Source organism: Pseudorca crassidens, chromosome 1, assembly GCF_039906515.1.
Source record: "Pseudorca crassidens isolate mPseCra1 chromosome 1, mPseCra1.hap1, whole genome shotgun sequence".
In the NCBI taxonomy this organism is placed as follows: Eukaryota; Metazoa; Chordata; class Mammalia; order Artiodactyla; family Delphinidae; genus Pseudorca; species Pseudorca crassidens.
The window spans coordinates 173,455,625-173,474,068 of NC_090296.1; the positions used below are offsets into that span (position 1 = coordinate 173,455,625).

An 18,444-nucleotide genomic window follows, 5' to 3' on the forward strand; every position below is an offset into this window, starting at 1 on the left:
TTATCTAGTCTGTTTTCTAGAATGAGAAAAAACAGAGGCCCCAAGAGAGGAAGAGACTTGCCCAAGGTCACGTAGCGGGTGGGTCAGGGATTCCAGGCTGGTCCGCCCGACAGAAGCAGCAAGGTGGTGGACCTGGCGGGAGGCATCTCCATACCTGGAAACTGACTGTTCTCCCCTTCACTTATGCACTCAAGCTTGGGCTGGGTCCACCTCATGTTCCCATAGATCATCTTGCAGGTGCTCTTGGTAGGGCTTCCCCGTAGGGGCCTGAATCCCTGAATGCACTGGTAGTAAACTGTCTGCCCCGCCATGAAATGGTAAATTCTCTTCAAAGGTTCACGTTCATATTCCCATGGTGGAGGCTCCTTGCAGTGACCTGGAAGAGGGAAAGGAAATTCCAAAGGCAAGCTGGGGAGACATTGTGAGTCCAGGTTGCCTCTTCCTAGAGACTGGACCATGGTTCTTACTCTTTTCTTTGTCCCCTTCCTCCCTCCCTCCCTCCCTTCCTCCCTTCCTTCCAGTAAGTATTGATAACATCTATGTGTTAGGACCTTTGCTAGACATGTTGTGAAAAGGCATAAAGACCCAGTCCCCCTGCAAGGAGCAGACAGTGGATCTGGTAAGAAAGCACATACAGGCAGAACGTGGTGAGGATGACAGCCAAGAGACAGACGCTTGCTCTCGGAATGCAGAGAGATGAGCAATTACTTCTGCTGATGGTGAGAGATTTGATAAGTAGACAGGCGTGCGAATGGTGGTCTCAGTTTAGGGCTAAAGGCAGGCTCAAGCCAATCTGGGCCAATGAAGTGTGGAGACCGTCTGGATCCCCACTGCTAAGTGCGTTGCAGCTGGTGGTCATCTTGGGGCCACGGCGGAAGGACTGGGGACAAATCCAAAGCCAGGAGGAGGGGAACACTAAGATGGTCTTAGAGAAATGGAGCCTGATCCCTGATCAAGCCATGCCTGAAGCTTGACCCAGGTGGGCCCTTTTAAGGGCTCTGAAAACTCCCATGCCCAGTAACTTTCCACTTACCCAACTAAAACCCAAGCCTGGCTGACCTTTAACCTCAGAGATCATGTCCTGCTCTGATTTAATCCCAGAATCCAACCCCTGCCCCCGCCAAATCTGGACATATGGACCACAGGTCCCTCTAAGCCCAGAAGTGTGAAACTGCATATATGCTCTGACCTTCCACAACCCCAAGGACCCATATAACCTTCCCCTGTGCCCTCTGTAACCCTCTGCAGCAGGAGGCCGAGTGGTCCCGTCCAGGGTGGTCTGCTCAGTGCAGCACCTTGCAAATCATGACTGAACGTGTGTTTCAGTCTCAGAATCAAATTGCCTTTACAGTCAGTAAAATTCATAACCATCTGAACCCATTTGAATTGGGTTTGCTTCTTTCAAGTGAAAACCTCCACGTTAAGACAATCTGTGAAGTATCCCTTAGCCAGAGCCAGCTGGTTATCTCTTGAGTAAGGACAGTAAACTTTGACCTCTTGAGAAAACTTTCAGTAATTGTGGAAGGTGATGCGGGAGAAACAGAGAGAAACAAATAATTAAATGTGTTCGGAAGCCTTGTTCCAGCACAAAGTCAGAGTGAAAAGGGCTGGAAACAGTATGTTGCAGAGTAGTCCTTGGATTAGTCATTGGGTTTTAGTTTTTTTAATTAATAGAAGCTGAAAATAAATTCAGACTAGTTTAAATAATCAGTAGCAAGATCCCTGTTCTAATTCAGGAGACCCAAGGCCTTATTTCAGTCCTATTATGTGAGTTTAGCCAAGTCTTTAAATGTCTCTGTGTCTCAATTTATTCAGTGAATTGAAGTAATATTTCCTGCTCCCTGACTCACTGGCTTCTGAGGTTCAAATGAGATTATATACAATGTTGTAAAGTTCTTCGTAAGGTTATAAAATTAGCATTGGACCATGGGGTCTTGTAAGGTCAGCTGGTCCCCCAGAAGGCTCAGGTTTTCCTAATGGACTCTCTTTCTTCCTGATGTTATGGCTTGACTTCAACATTTTTTTTTTTTTTTTTTTTTTTGCGGTACGCGGGGCCTCTCACTGTTGTGGCCTCTCCCGTTGCAGAGCACAGGCTCTGGACACGCAGGCTTAGTGGCCATGGCTCACGGGCCCAGCCGCTTCGCAGCATGTGGGATCTTCCCGGACCGGGGCACGAACCCGCGTCCCCTGCATCGGCAGGTGGACTCTCAACCGCTGTGCCACCAGGGAAGCCCCAACGTTATTAATTTTGGGAAGTTGGGGCAGCAACTCACTAGGCCACAGCCTATTAGCTAGGAGGTGTTTGTCCGCAGCTTCCAGAGGCACCAGTGTGGCACCGCCCACTTCACAACCCTGTCCTGTAAGGAATGTCTGGAAGTAAATTGCTTTGCTTGGAGTTCACTGCCTTGTACTTAAGGGGAAAATACAGCATCTCTTTGAGGGCAGGGGTGACCGTCTGCTCAGGTTTGTATTGTCTGGCCGCAGTGCCTGGCACAGTTTGTCCCCAAACATGCTTTTTGAATTGAATTAAAATGAAGTGAATTGAATTGAGTTCTATTTGGCCAGTTCCCAAACCCGGAGGCAACCCAGAGCCCAGGTTGGCTGCTGTAAGAGTGGCTTGAAATGCTGAGCAAACAGCCTGCAAACACTACACAATAGTTCTCGTCCACATGACATCCTTAGGAAAGAGGACAGCAGGACAGATCCTCCTTCTCTGGGGCACACATCCTGTACCTGCAAGAGAATGGGTCCCCTCTTACCTGGAAGGTTAGCTTGGCCTGTGGGCTGCATTTGGCTCTGCATTTCTGTGGTCGTTTCTTCATTCTGTTCTTTGAGTCCAGGAGTAACTTGTTTTCCTGGAGTCTTAGGGGAGGCTAGAGAGTATGGATGGAATGAAGAAGATAGCTTCACAAAAGTTTAAAAGAGAACACACTCTTCATGTATTCATTTGCTCAAAAAGAGTCTTTCTAGGGTCTGTGATGTGCCAGGCAATATCAGGGGATACTGGGATTATAAAGATGATCCCCACACACCCTGCCCTTGGGGGGCTCTCAGGGGGCCTGTTCCTGGCCAGTGCAGCACTGGCCTGTCAGGCAGGTTTCCTGTACATGATGTCAGTGGCCTACAACGTGTTTCTGAAGGAGCTGAGATTTTTCTGGTGGAATTGTTTGTGTCTGTGTGTCTCTCCAAAAGGGACGCCATTCTGGCCATCAACCCCATCAACACTGTACGTGGGGATGAGTGTGGTAGCGAGAGGAGCTATTAATTCAACAGCCCGCCCACTCCTCTGTTTCCCAAGGCAGTTCATTTAAAAGTTAGAGAGAGGCCCTCCTAAAGCAATGACAATGGTGCAGCCACTATGGAGAACAGTACGGATGTCCTTAAAGAACTAAAAATAGAGCTACCATATGATGCAGCAATCCCACTCCTGGGCATATATCCAGAAAAGACGAAAACTCTAATTCAAAAAGATACATACACCCCAATGTTCATAGCAGCACTATTTACAATAGCCAAGACATGGAAGCAACATGTCACCAACAGATGAATGGATAAAGAAGATGTAGTGTGTGTGTGTGTGTGTGTGTGTGTGTGTGTATAGTGGAATACTACTCATTCATAAAAAAGAATGAAATAATGCCATTTGCAGCAACATGGATGGATCTACAGATTATCATACTAAGTGAAATAAGTCAGTCAGAGAAAGACAAATATCATATGATATCTTTTATGTGTGGAATCTAATCAACAGTGCTAATAAACTTATTTACAAGACAGAAACAGACTCACAGACATAGAAAACAAACTTATGGTTACCAAAGGGAAAAAGTGTGGGAGGGATATATTAGGAGTATGGGATTAACAGATACACACTACTGTATATAAAATAGGTGAATAACAAGACTTTACTGTAAAGCACAGGGAACTATATTCAATACCTTGTAATAATCTATAATGGAAAAACATCTGAAAAAGTGTGTGCGTATACACAAAACGGAATCACTTTACTGTACACCTGAAACTAACACAACATTGTAAATCAACTATACTTCAATTTAAAAATTGTGATAAAATGTGCATAACATAAAATGTACCATAGTAACCATTTTTAAGTGTACAGTTCAGTGGCATGAGCTACATTCACGTCATTGTGAACTAGAATTATTTTTAGTTGTTTAGTAATTATTAGTGTAATGTCTGTCCTCCCTCCCTCCCCCCGAAGTATAGGTTCCTTGAGGGCTGGGTCTGTCATATCCCCAAGTATCTGGAACAGGCCTTGGAACTAGGAGACACTCATTCAATATCTGTTCAGTGAATGACTATTCTGGGAACCACCAACATTAGTTTCCACGTAGATGGGGCGGCCAGTGTTTGTCTGTAGGGCCGTGCGAATAATAGTTGAAGCCCTGTCTCCCTCTTTGCTCCAGTTTTTCTCCTTCCCTCCGGGGTTACAAATGTAAACACTTACAGGTGCTGTCGCAGTGGCATCTGTTTTCCCAGGCAGAGTGGCTGGAGTTTCCTGTGCAGCGCATGAAGGGCGACCTTCTGCGGAAGCCTTTCTTGCAGTCGCAGTTTATCATGGTGCCCACCTCATACCTGAGGACCTTGAACATGGCGTTTCTGAGACTCGGTGGGTCTTCAAGACAAGCATCTGCCAAGACAAAAAGGCGCCTTAGGAGTCCAGGAGCTTCCAAACATGGGCATATGATTGAATCACACGTTCCTTCGCTCAATTTAAGGGGTTTTGTATGTACCCCGCTGTTTCCTGGAGAGAAACTAAGGCTGTTGACGTTTCTTTAGAAACCTTCATATCAGAGATGGTTCAAAATTTAACTTCAGCCAAGTTCATCTCCAAACTACAGTGTCTTTCAAACGAAATGAATAGAAACGAATGAGGTTTTATTCTGAATATGCCTCCTGCTGAGCAAGTATAGAATGAGGGGGCACAAGGGACATGAGCAAAGGGAGGGACGAACCACATTGATTTCATTGAGGGATGAGATGTGTCTGTGAGAAATACTTTGAAGGAAATAAAGATTGTCCGACTTTCTGTAATTAATGATTCTGTAAGGTTGTTTATTTTTGAAGAAATATTTGTAAAGTGCTTCACTCAATGTCTGGTGAGTAGGAAGTGTATGTTTCTCACCCACCTACCCACCTCTAAGTTTACCAAATTCCTTCTCACACCACGAAGACCTGACCCTCCCTCGCCCCCCACAATAGTCACTGGCTTCCCACTAAAGACACTTGAATAGTTGAACACCCAACTCTTATGGGAGGAAAAGGTGCTGGTCTCATCAGAGCAATGATTCCATTGTATATCTCGCGACAAATTCTCCTGCTTCAAGAGATGAGATTTTTCAGGAAAAAGTCACAGGCTGGATAAAGGAAGCGGAGAGGAAGGACCACAGGAAACAGAAAAAAGGGAGGCAGCCAGGGCTCCCACATCTGGCCTTGCCACCCAGCAAACGGGCACAGGGTCCAGGCAGGTTGCTGCACTTGCTCCTGGCAGAGGACCATCTGCCGATCGTCTGTTAATCACTCAGGGTGGAGTGGAGCTTCTCTGAGCCCTCACAGTCCGCCCAGCATCTTGTCATCCTGGAGACCACCCCCAACCAAGATGTGGGACCCTCCTGACACCCTTAAGAAGGTGAGGTGAGGGGCTTCCCTAGTGGCGCAGTTGTTGAGAGTCCGCCTGCTGATGTAGGGGTCACAGGTTTGTACCCCTGTCCGGGAAGATCCCACATGCCGCGTAGCGGCTGGGCCCGTGAGCCATGGCTGCTGAGCCTGCGTGTCCAGAGCCTGTGCTCTGCAATGGGAGAGGCCACAACAGTGAGAGGCCCGTGTATCGCCAAAAAAAAGAAGGTGAGGTGAACCTGGACAGCTTGTCCCACCTCTAACCAAGAAGGGACTACACAAAAGCAGTTTGAATAGCTCACTGGGCCAGCAGTTGTAGAGGAACATGTAAAATAATGTAAATTCCAGGAATTATAATAATCATAAGGCAAGAAACACAGCATGGTGGAAAGAGGAGAAGGATAGGTTTCTAAATTGTAGTTCTACCAGCTTACTAGCTATGCAGCTTTATTGTTTTTACGTATCTAAGACTTGGCTTCCTTTTTTGTAAAATGGGTATAATAATTATTTTACTGATTTCTTTTAAATATTACATGAAATAACATATTAAGGTAACTTGCAGAGCACCTGGCACATAATAGGCATAGAATAGACGCTAGTCAGTTGCAAACTATCATATATAGAATGGATAAACAACAAGATCCTACTGTATGACACAGGGAACTATATTCAATATCCTGTGATAAACCATAATGGAAAAGAACATGAAAAAGAATGTATATATGTATGTATAGCTGAATCACTTTGCTATACAGCAGCAATGATCACAACACTGTCAATCAACTGTACTTCAATAAAATTAATTTAAAAAGAAAAAAAAAAAAAGAATAGGTACTAGTTCCGCTCCCTTTTTTTCCTGTCCAGAAAAAGAAAATGTCCAGATAGAGACTCGGCTGAGTTTTACCTTAACCCTTAACTCCTGCAAAAGTTCATCTCTCCCTACAGCCCATGTCATCAGTACCATTCACTGGCACTTATCATACGTCAATACCAACCAACAATTTAAGTATCGGAAGGTAAATCTGTTGCTAAAACAAGATGTGTGTAATAATCAGAAAAGCCAAATGAAGGAACGAGGCAAGGATGTTCCCTGTTACCACTGCTTTTCAGCATCATATTGGAAGTCCTAGCTAATACAGTTAGAAAAGAAAAGGAAACAAAAGGTATCCAGATTGGGATGGAAGAAACAAAACTGTCTTTGTTTGTAGAAGACATGTTATCTATGTAGAAAATCTGAAAGAATAGACCAAAAATAAAACCTCATACTAATAAGTGATTACAGCAGGGTTACAAGATACAAAGCTAATATACAAAAGTCAACCACTTTGCTAAATACCAGCAATGACCAAGAGGAAATTGAAATTAGAAGCACAATACCATTTACATTAGCACCCAAAAAAGGAAGTACTTGGGTATAAGTAAAAATATATATATATATATGTACAAGATCTACATGAGGAAAAACTATAAAACTCTGATGAAATAAATCAATGAAGAGCTAAATAAATGGAGAGATATTCCATGTTCATGGATAGGAAGATTCAATATTGTCAGTATGTTAGTTCTTCCCAACTTGATCTATAGATTGAAGGCAATCCCAATAAAACGCCCAGCAACTTAATTGGTGGATGACAACAAACTGAATCTAAGTTTATATGAAGAGACAAAAGACTCAGAATAGCTAACACAATATTGACTGAAAGGAGCAAAGTTGGAGGACATACTACCTGACTTCAAGACTTACTATAAAGTTACATTAATCAAGACAGTGTGGTATTGGTGAAAGGATAGACAGATAGATAAGTGGAACAGAATAGAGGGTCCAGAAATAGACCAACTGATCTTTGACAAAGGGGCAAAGGCAATACAATGGAGCAAAGATAGTCTTTTCAACAAATGGTGCTAGAACAACTGGACATTCCACATGCAAAAAAAAAATCTAAACACACATCTTATGTCCCTCACAAAAATTAACTCAAAATGGATCACAGACCTAAAAGTAAAACATAAAACTATAAAACTCCTTGAAGATAATATAGGAGAAAATCTAGATGACCTTGGGTTTGGTGACAACTTTTTAGATGCAACACCAAAGGCATGGTCCATGAAGAAAAGAATTGAGAATCTGGACCTCATTAAAATAAAAAAATTTCCAGAGATTGGCACAACATTGTAAATAAACTATACTTCAGTAAAAAAAAAAAAAAAGTAAAAGAAAACAAACAAAAAAAAGGAGTAGGGTGTTTGTTTTTGTGTTATTTTCTTGTTACCATATGCTTTAAAAAAAATAAATTCTGATTTAACGGAAAAAAAAAATTCTGCTCTTAAGAGACACTGTCACGAGAATGGAAAGACAAGCCACAGACTGGGAGAAAATATTTATATGATAAAGGGCTGGTGTCCAAAATATACAAAGAACTCAACAGTAAGAACCCTGATTGAAAAAAATGGGCCAAAGTCCTGAACAGACACCTCACCAAAGAAGATATACAGATGGCAAATAAGTATATGAAAAGATGTTCCACATCATGTCATCAGGGAAATGCAAATTATAGCAACAATAAGATGCCACTGCACATCTTTAGAATGACCAAAATTCAGAACACCTAATGCTGGTGAGGGTGTGGTGCAACAGAATCCCTCATACGTTGTGGATGGGAAAGCAAAATGGTACAGACACTTTGGAAGACAGTTTTGGCAGTTTCTGACAAAACTAAACATACTCTTAATGTACCATCCCGCCATCATGCTTCTTGGTATTCACCCAAAGGAGTTGAGAAGCTGAGTCCACAAAAAAACCTGCACACGGATGTTTCTAGCAGCTTTATTAATAATTGTCAAAATTTGGAAGCAATCTTAGATGTCCCTCAGTAAATGAGTGGATAAATAAACTGCGGTACATTCAGACAATGGGATGTTACCCAATGCTAAAAAGAAATGAATTCTCAAGCCATGAAAAGACATAGAGGAAACTTTAATGCATATTACTAAGTGAAAGAAGACAATCTTAAAAGGCTATACACTGTATGAGTCCAACTATATGACATTCTAGAAAAGGAAAAACTATGAAGGTCGTAAAAAGAATTGGTTGGTTGCCAGGGGGTAGGGAGGAGGAAGGGATGAATATGTGTAGCACAGAGGATTTTTAGGGCAGTGAAATTACTCTGTAGGACACCATAATGATGGATACCTATTAGTCCAAACCCACAGAATATACACCACCAAGAGTGAACCCTAATGTAAACTATGGACTTTAGGGAATGATGATGCATCAGTGTAGGTTTATCAATGGTGACAAACGTACAATCTGGTGGGGGATGTTGATAATGTGACAATGGGGGAGGCTGTGCATGTGTGATGTCAGGAGTATATGGGAAATCTCTGTACCTTCTGCTCAATTTTACTGTGAACCTAAAGCTGTTCTAAAAAGTAAAGCCTATTAAAAAAGAACAACTTACAAGCACACAATGGACATTTCCTGAGCTAGACAAAATAATTGAAGGGGAAAAGAAAAACAGCCCATGAGGACTTCTGCTTCCGACCATGACAAAATTTATCTTCCTGCTGAAAAGCAACTTTAAAACCAGACAAAATATGTGAACAAGAGTTTGCAGGCATTTAGCAGCGGGCAGTGCAGCACAGCATTATTTGAGAGGAAGGAAGCACATGAAATGAGCCCATCATTGCCATGGCTTTCCTCCTGGGGCACTTTCCTGCCAGGTAGCACCAAAGTGGAGCCAGCAGAGTGGTGGCCTCACTGACCTGAAGGGGGAAAAAATCAGAGCCCTAGGCTGCTGGCATGGGTGGAATTTGTGGGATGGGGCTCTAGAGAGGAGGGGGGCAGAAGTGTGTGTGAGGATACTCTTCGGGTTTTTAATCCAGCAGCTGGGCTGAATATAAACAGGGCAGGACCCTGTGACTTAGAACCAACTCCCTGCTGTGGAGACTGAGAGAAGAATAGTTATACCAAATTTTATTTACAAAAACAGGCATCTGTTGCCTGTTGCCAGTTGTGGCTATATTTATATCAGAGAGTAGATTTCTAAGTAAGAAACATTAGTCACAGATGACTTGTTGGTTACATGAAATTACCGAGAAATCTCCAAAATAACTATGAGAACTTATCAAATTTAGCGATCTCAATATACAAAAATCACTTGTGGTTATACTGTGAGCAACCAATTAGAAAATTAAAAATTTTAAAACAATCCCATTTACAATAGTATGAAAAGACATAACATACTCAGGAATAAATTTACTGAAAACTCACAAGGCCTTTAAACTGAAAGTTCTGAAACACTGCTAACATAAAGTATTATATAACTGGAGAAATGCACAATATTTATGGATTGGGAGTTTCTTTTTTTTTTAAAAGATGTCAACTTATCTTAAATTGATCAATAAACTTAATGCAATTACAATGAAAAAAAATCCAGCACACTGTTTGGCAGAAATTTGGCAAGACACAGACCTAGAATTTTAAGACAATCTTAAAATGATGTACAAATTGGAGGATTCACATCATCTGATATCAAGACTTTCTATAAAGCTTCAGTGACCAAGACAGTACGTATTGATAAAAGATAGACAAATAGAATAATGGAACAGAATAGAAAATCCAGAAATAGACTGACATAGGTATATTCAGGTGATTTTTTGCAAACACACCATGGCAATTCAATGAGGGAAGGGAAAATCTCAACAAATGCTTCTGGAACAAGTGATAATTGTATAGGGAAAAAAGAACTTTACTCCACCTACAAAAATTAATTTTATTGTATATTTAAACATAAAATATCCATCCATACACCAAATCCATACATTATAGATGTAAACATAAAAGATAAAACTATTACGTTTCTAAAAGAACATAAAGGCGAATAGCTTTGCAAGCTAGGGATAGGCAAAGATTTCCTAAAATCACTGGAGGGCTTGTTAAACTAGATTATTGGCCCCATCCTCAGAGCTTCTGATTTAGAAAGCACTAACCATAAAATAATAGTAAATTTAAAACTTCTGCTCTTCCTAAGGCATTAAGAACATGAAGAAATGAATGCTACAGGTAGACTGGGAGAAAAATCTTTGCAACACATATATCTGACAAAAAGACTTGTGTCCACATTATGCAAAGAACTACAAATCAATACTAAAAGTCAAACAACCCAATAAGTAAATGGGCAAAGACTTGAACGGTCACTTCTCCAAAGAAGATATCTGATTATCAATAAGCACTTGACAATGTGCTGAAGACATCATTAGATACCAAGAAAAAGCAAATTGGAAACCACCATGAAATAGTCCATTAGAATGGGTAAAATGGATAAAAGACTGACAACACCAAATGTTGGCAAGGAGCTACTGGAACTCACTTCCATTACTGTTGGGAGTGTAAAATAATGCCAAAACTCAAAGTTTTTAAAATGAAGTTAAATTTATACCTGCCCTATGATCCAGCGGTTCCACTCCTTGGTATTTATCTAGGAGGAGTGAAAGCACATATCTACAAAAAGACTTAAGCAAAACATTTATAGTAGCTTTGAATAATCTCAAAAACATTATGTTGAACAAAAGAAGACAGACACAAAATACACACACTGTTTGATTCCATTTATATTATGAAGTTTACGAAAAGACAAAACTAGTATGCAGAAAGAAGTCAAAGTAGTGGTTGCTTGTGGTGGGTGGGGATTGACTGGAAGGAGACAGTAGGGGGATGGAAACATGAGTGTACATCTTTGCCCTGCTGACAAATTGAAATTATAATGGACTTGTCACAGTTCAAGTCAGGGGGCCATTGAGGACCCGGTCTCAGACATGTCCCTGCACCACTGAGAACTTGAATTTTCTCTGAACTGCATCAAACTTAAGGACACCACCAGCCATTTTCAAAACAATATCAGCCAGCAGCTGCAACCTCATGATCTCAAGGTTTCCCCTTGAAATTATGCAACCATTTCAGACCCCAACCAATTCTTACTCAATAAGCACCCTTACTGCTTGCCAGCTCCAATTATAATTCTTGATAGACAACTCATGTCACTAACTGTAACCTTGTGGGGGTTTGCCTGTATAAGTGTCCCCTATTTTGTAGCTGGGGAAACAATTCAAGGTCTTCTTGAATCTGTGTCACTGGGGCATTCCTAACAAACCCCAAATAACACCTTTTTATTTCAATCAGGTCTCCGTTTCTGAAATTTTGGTTAACAGCCCAGACTCGTCAAATTGTACACTTCAGATCTGTGCATTTCACCACACGTAATTTTACTTCAAAAAAATCATGAAGAAGTATATTGAGCAATTCTCGTGATTATCCACTAGCACAAATAATCAAGGATTGACCTCAGCCGCATTTGGAATCTGACGACTCAACCACAAACCAAGAGAGTTTCTAAACACAGAAATTTGAAACGAAGGCAGACAGATTGCCTTCGGGGCAACTTTGTGTCCTTAAAAACTATTTACATGATGATGTGCTTTTCTAAATTAGGCCATGGGAATTTCCAGGATCATCATAAATTAGCCTGAGCATCTGAGGTGGTCATGCGGGGACAAGAGAAATTTCCAGAACTTCTTACTCCCACAGACTTGCCTTTTATAAAAGCATCTTTCCTGGAATCTAGAAGCACTGAAACTTCCCTGGTCTATAGCTAAGAACTAGTAAAGAACTTGACTATAACCCTTTTCCCTGGAACCACGTGAAGAGTGTTCCAAGTATCACCTGAAGAAAGTGTGTGTGTTGGGGGCAGGGGAGTGTGCAGGAAAGGTAGACCTGGGGTGCCGGCGGTGTTTCTTTTAACAGGAATGAATCTGGGATTTTTAAAAGCCCTTCTCAGGGCGGTGTCGTAAAAGAAACAGCAGTACAACATCTTAAAAACACTTTATCTTGAAAACACTTTATCTTGAAAACACTTTATCTCTCCTGAAATCTTGCAGAGGAACATTGAAGGGCAGTTCTGTTTATGTGACTCAGCAAAATGTCTTTACAGCCTCCTTCCCCATATTATCACTTACAAATTTTCACACAGAATGGCAGCTGCCTCATTCTCTAGTTTTACTCCAAAAGCTCTAAAATTTCTTGAAATTCAGCAAACAGGGGCTGTTTCTGCCTTTACTCTTGCACCCACCTTTCCAGATCTATTTCTTGCTTCCACCAGAGGCTCTGACTTTCTAACAGAAATTATTCTCTGCGCTCAGCTCTGGCCCATTCTCCCAGCCCAGGAGGCAAATGCAGAATTTTTTTTGGAAGGTGGGAAGGGAAATGTTTTTCTCTCTGTCATTTTTAAGTATTGGTGCATTTCCAGATTGGATGTCATTTTCTTTTCTGAGAGGTTTGAAAGTGTGTGCTGCCTGCAGATTGGAGGAAAAAGTTGAGACTACTAGCCTCGTGTTGGGACTTGGGGTGAATGCTCAGAGCTGGGACACTGGGGCCCCTGGAGGGGTCCTACCATGGGCTCGGAGGAACATTGATGTGGTCTTGCCTCCTACCTTTTATGTAGGCAGAGGGGAAAGAGAGCCAGTAATTATCATTCATCCTGAAAAATCCCAAGGGATTTTCCCGAAGGCCTTGCATTGACAGTTAAACTGAGCTCTTCCGATGTTGAAAGTGTTTCACATCTTATTTCAAATTTTTGCTAAGAATGGTACCTGGAAAGACACAGGCAGGACCCCATATGTCCCACCCCCTGCGCCCACCCAGCCTCCATCCCTGTCCCTGAAACACTGTCCCAGGTGCATCCTCCCTTGGGATATTTGTAGGCTTGTTGCCTCCAGGAATTCCCGGCTCAACTGAAATGCAGGAATTCATGGCTGCCTTTGACTTCTTCAGCCGACATTAGTGACGGTAATTGAGAGCCACCTTGCTCTGGGCTGTGTCACCGCACAGGTCTGGGAGGAAGGTGGCTGAGGTTGACGGACCCTGGGACACGCTTCGCCTTTTTTTCTGTGTTGTTTTGCCTTTTGTTTTCCCTCCACTGAATTGCTAGAGGCTCATCTCCTCCATCTCACCACGCCCATGCTAGGGAGGGAAAGATTAGGCATTCGTAGGTTACACAGCAACAGATTTAGGGATTCAGACCAGCTTTTGTGTCTCCCAGGCATCTGCTCTCTCCTTTCCGCCACTGTTCCCAGAAGGACAGTCGTACAGCTTCTACTGCTTGGGTTTCCAATAAAAGATGAGAAACTTGGTGAAACGAGGCACTCCCTTCTCTTCCTCTAAGTGGCCTGTCACTCACTAAGAGAGACAAGAGATGCAGACCAGGGCTTCCTGATTGGATCTGGAATGCTGACACCCTTTCTCTCATTTAGCATATGACCTCAACTCCACTCCCCTAAATAAAGCTACCCCTTGGTGTCTTGCTGTTTTGTTTTTAGAAGGGAACAGAACTAAGGTAAATTTTGTGCCTATATATTTTTGTGTTCCTCGAGTTAACCAGAAATATCAACACCTGGAAGGCAGTCGGTCCTTTGAGCTGGGAAGTTGGTTTCCTACAGCTGGTAGGACTCTCTGCTTCACTTGTTCACAGCAGAGCTTCTCAAACTTTAATGTGTGTACACGTGGCTTGGGGGGCTTGTTAAATGCACATCTGGGCACAGTGGGGTGAGTGTGGAGGCTGAAACTATTTCTCTCGAGCGCCCCAATGCTGCAGGGGCTGTAGCCGCACTCAGCACCCAGCAGTGGCTGCCCCGTCTTCCCCCCTCTTCTGCCCCCTCCGGAGGGCCCGCCTCCCCAAGGGGACCGAGAGCGGGGCCCTCAGGCGGGGCTGAATCTGCTTACAGAACACTTCCCAGGCAAAGCATCTAAAAGGGTGCAGTGAGAGCTCCCCTGGCTGGAGGAAAGGTGGGTGGGTGAAAATGGCTGTGGGCAAGGTGATTTTTTAAAAAAATTCTTTTCTGATGTTGTTCAAAATGAGAGAGCACTCATCTGGCCCTTGTGGCCTGTGTAACGTGAAAGATAAGGAAAAGGAAGGGGCTTCAAAAGGATGTGGACAGGGTCTGAGATAAGATTCTTTGCTCTGTGGATGAATCAAGGTCAAGTTTTGTTTACCCGTACAGCCCAGCCAGCACTGAGTGCATGGCTTCATCTTTGTGTCCTTCTGCTTGGCCGTCTATACAATAGGGATCGGGGATGAACATTAGAATAACTCACTAAGCACAGAAACTTCTAGATGATGATTTACTAAGCTTTATGCAAGGGACATAGGAGTCCATCAAGAGTTTGGGGCACTGGATAAAGAAATTGTGTAGTTCTTGACCTAAAGACATTCAGCTTCTGTGTCAGATCTGAGAAGAAGCCCAAGATATACCTAATGTCAAAGACAGTCTCCAAATTCCTTGGGAAATCCACCCAGCAGTCTGAGCCTTATAGAAAGCGGGTGTTTTGGGTTCAAAATAAAATATTATAGGACATGTTGACTATTCCTCTCAATATGGATCTCAGGATCTGAGAGCTGGGAGAAACCCCAAAGATGATTTAGGTTAATCTCCCCTTTTGTTGATAAGGAAACAGGCTGAGTGCCGTTCCTCCAATTGTGGCAAACCTGGGAGTAGAACGGAGCCCTGACTCCCAGTTCAGTGCTTTCTCATCATTATCTTCAGGAACGAGTATGCTTCTCACCCTGCTATGGAAGGTTCTCTCTAGCTAGGAGTTAGAGCTATGTCTAAAGTATCTGGGTTACTGGGAAGTGTTTGTGAGATGTTGTGGTTTAATTCAGATCATTATCTTTGAAGTCAGAGAGCTCAGGTCCTCCATTTGGGGCTATTTATGTAATAGTAACTCACATCTGAGCCCTGCCTGTGTGCTGCTCACTTGTGGAGATCACCTTCCATGCTCACTACAACCCTCAAAGGGACATATTGTCACCCCATTCTGTACAGCAGGAGATTGAGTTTCAGAGAGATTCAGTCAATCGCCCAGGTCACACAGCTCAAGGTAATGGGATCAGAATCACAAGAAAGCCCACTATTGCTGCCCTTATGTCTACCTTTAAAAAAAAAATCTCACTTTTACTTCCAGGAAATTCTTTCAAATAGCAAACATAAATGTCTCAGGAAGAAGCAAGGAAGAAGAGATCAGAGTGTGGAGAAAAGGTTTGCATGGACCTCAGGTCGCCGTAAAAGTTCAGCGGGTGATGCAGTTGGTTTCTCTGTAGGAGTGAGATTCAAAATGTTGAACAAGCAGGGTAGCAGGGTCAGGAACCAAGGATGCCAATGAGGATGAAGCCGAGGGTCCTGGAGCCCTGTCTGCCACACAGTAACCCTTCAGTGCCGATATGTGGGAGGAGCCGGGGAATGAGTAGGGAGGGTCATTTGACAGGTTCAAAGCAGCAGGTGTTTACCAACAAGCTTGGAAGTATCTCAAATTTTAACAACCAGTATGACGAAGGCAGTGATTCTCAAACCTTTTGGTATCAGGACCCCTTTATACTCTCAAAAATTACTGAGGACCCCCCCGCAAAGCTTTTGTTTTTGTGGGTTATGTCCATCATTGTTTGCCATATTAGAAATTAAAACTGAGAAAGTTTGAGTACATGTTTATTAATTCTTTTTTTTTACATCTTTATTGGAGTATAACTGCTTTACAATGGTGTGTTAGTTTCTGCTTTATAACAAAGTGAATCAGTTATACATATACATATGTTCCCATATCTCTTCCCTCTTGTGTCTCCGTCCCTCCCACCCTCCCTATCCCACCCCTCTAGGTGGTCACAAAGCACTGAGCTGATCTCCCTGTGCTATGCGGCTGCTTCCCACTAGCTATCTACCTTACGTTTGGTAGTGTATATATGTCCATGCCACTCTCTCGCTTTGTCACAGCTTACCCTTCCCCCTCCCCATATCCTCAAGTCCGTTCTCTAGTAGGTCTGCGTCTTTATTCCTGTCTTACCCCTAGGTTCTTCATGACATTTTTTTTCTTAACTTCCATATATATGTGTTAGCATACGGTATTTGTTTTTCTCTTTCTGACTTACTTCACTCTGTATGACAGACTCTAGGTCCATCCACCTCATTACAAATAGCTCAATTTCTATTAGTTCATTTTTAAGTAACAGTAACAAGCCCTCACACATATGAACTAATCTGATCCTGACAACTGTACTATGAAGTGGACATTATCATGATTACTGCCATTTTACAAATGAGACATCAAGGCACAATGAGGTTTGGAGAATTGCCTGAGGTCACCCAGCGAGGTCGCCCAGCTAGAGGACCCACAGGGATGGAGCTGGAGGCTCATCTAGGCTTCCGAGCCGTGGTCTTGACAGGATGCTGTGCTGCCTCTTCTAAATTCCTACCTCTAGCCCTGAGCTCTAGTCTAGACGGAATGCCTTCCACCTTTCCATCTGGCCATTCTCTGGTACTTCAACTCTGTTCAAAACTTCTAGGTGAAGATACTATTTCTTCTTCTACTTAACATTGCCATTGGGGTTTTAGTCAATTCAATCAGATGAAAGAATGTAGGGGCATAAAAACTGGAAAGAAAAGAAATAAAGCTATCTCTGCTTGCAGATTATACGGTAGTGTGTCTAGTAAACCCAAGAGAATCAATGGTGGGAGTAATAAAATAATGAAATAATTTTAAAAGAGAGCAATCAAGAGTGACACTAAAGAAGTGTGGCATGGGGTGGGTAGGGAAGAAACACTTTTTTTTACAGGATAATGCCAGCTAAGGAATGCAGAAAGATGGATCACAAGGGAATTGTGTGCAGAAAGGTGGATCTCAAGGGAATTATGTGCAGAAAGATGGGTCGTAAGAGAATTAGGTGCAGAAAGGGAATTAGGTTGAGTGAAAAAAGCCAGTTTCAAAGGTTACATATTGTGTGATTCCATTTATTTTGCAGTCTTAAAAATGACAAAATTATAGAGATGGAGAGCAGCTTAGTGTCTGCCAGGGATTAGGGAGGAAGGAGGCCTGTGGCTGTGGCCATGATAGGGCAGCGGGAAGGATCCTTGTGAAGAGAACTGCTGTGTATCTTGGCTCTGGTGATGGTCACATGAATCTACACATGTGGAACAGTTGTGTAGAACCAAAGACACACATGCACGGATGAGAGCATATAAAATTGGTGAGATCTGAGTAAGACTGATGGATTGTAGCAAGGTCAATTTCCTGGTTGTGATATCATGCTATAATTTGGAGGTAAATTGAATGAAGGCTATATTGGATCTCTCGATATTATTATTTACAACTGCATGTGAGTCTATAATTATCTCAAAATAAAAAGTTAAAAACATAGATTTACAATAGCTGGTCCAAGATCAAGCAGAACTAGAATTTGAACCCAGCTCATTCTAAACTCCAAAGCCCAACATCTTAACCATTACAATACAGAGCTTCAATACATAGTTATCAAAATCTACATAATCTTTTACCCATGCATCCTATATCTGGAAATGTATCCTGAGAAAATCACAAAATAAAAACTTTATACATAAAAAAAAGTTAAAAACAAACACACACACAAACAATCCTCTGTTCCTCTTCTTGTCCTTGTTTCTCTTGGTGACCCTGACATTCCTGTGATGTGACACTTCAGCATTTCCCTTAAATTCCACTTTCCTTTGCCGTCAGGTCCAAACCCTTCTCAAGAGTCCTTGCTTAGACCTCGGCGGGAGCCTCGCACACGCCCCCCTCTCTTCTGTAACGTTCACCACTCTCCTGCAGCCCTCCCAGCTGCAGACCCGCCAGAGCAGTAGCATCTTATCATTTCCCTCCACCTCCCGTGTCTCCCCGCCTCCGATATGTCTTTTAAAATATCGTCAAGCCAAGCATCCTAGGGTCCCAGAGCACAGAGCTGATGCGCTAGTGTC

The 18,444-nt window shown here is 42.6% G+C and overlaps 1 protein-coding gene across 1 annotated transcript in view; it reads right to left on the reverse strand.

Annotated features, from left to right (window-relative positions):
- The window catches only part of IL2RA (interleukin 2 receptor subunit alpha), a 45,886-nt gene that overhangs the window by 11,312 nt on the left and 16,130 nt on the right, over positions 1-18,444 (reverse strand). Inside the window, exons 2-4 of the mRNA XM_067700603.1 lie at positions 4,469-4,651; positions 2,760-2,873; positions 155-376 (exon numbers count right to left, since the gene is read on the reverse strand). Coding sequence (XP_067556704.1) covers positions 155-376; positions 2,760-2,873; positions 4,469-4,651 — 519 coding nt within the window. The remainder of the gene's footprint in view (positions 1-154; positions 377-2,759; positions 2,874-4,468; positions 4,652-18,444) is intronic.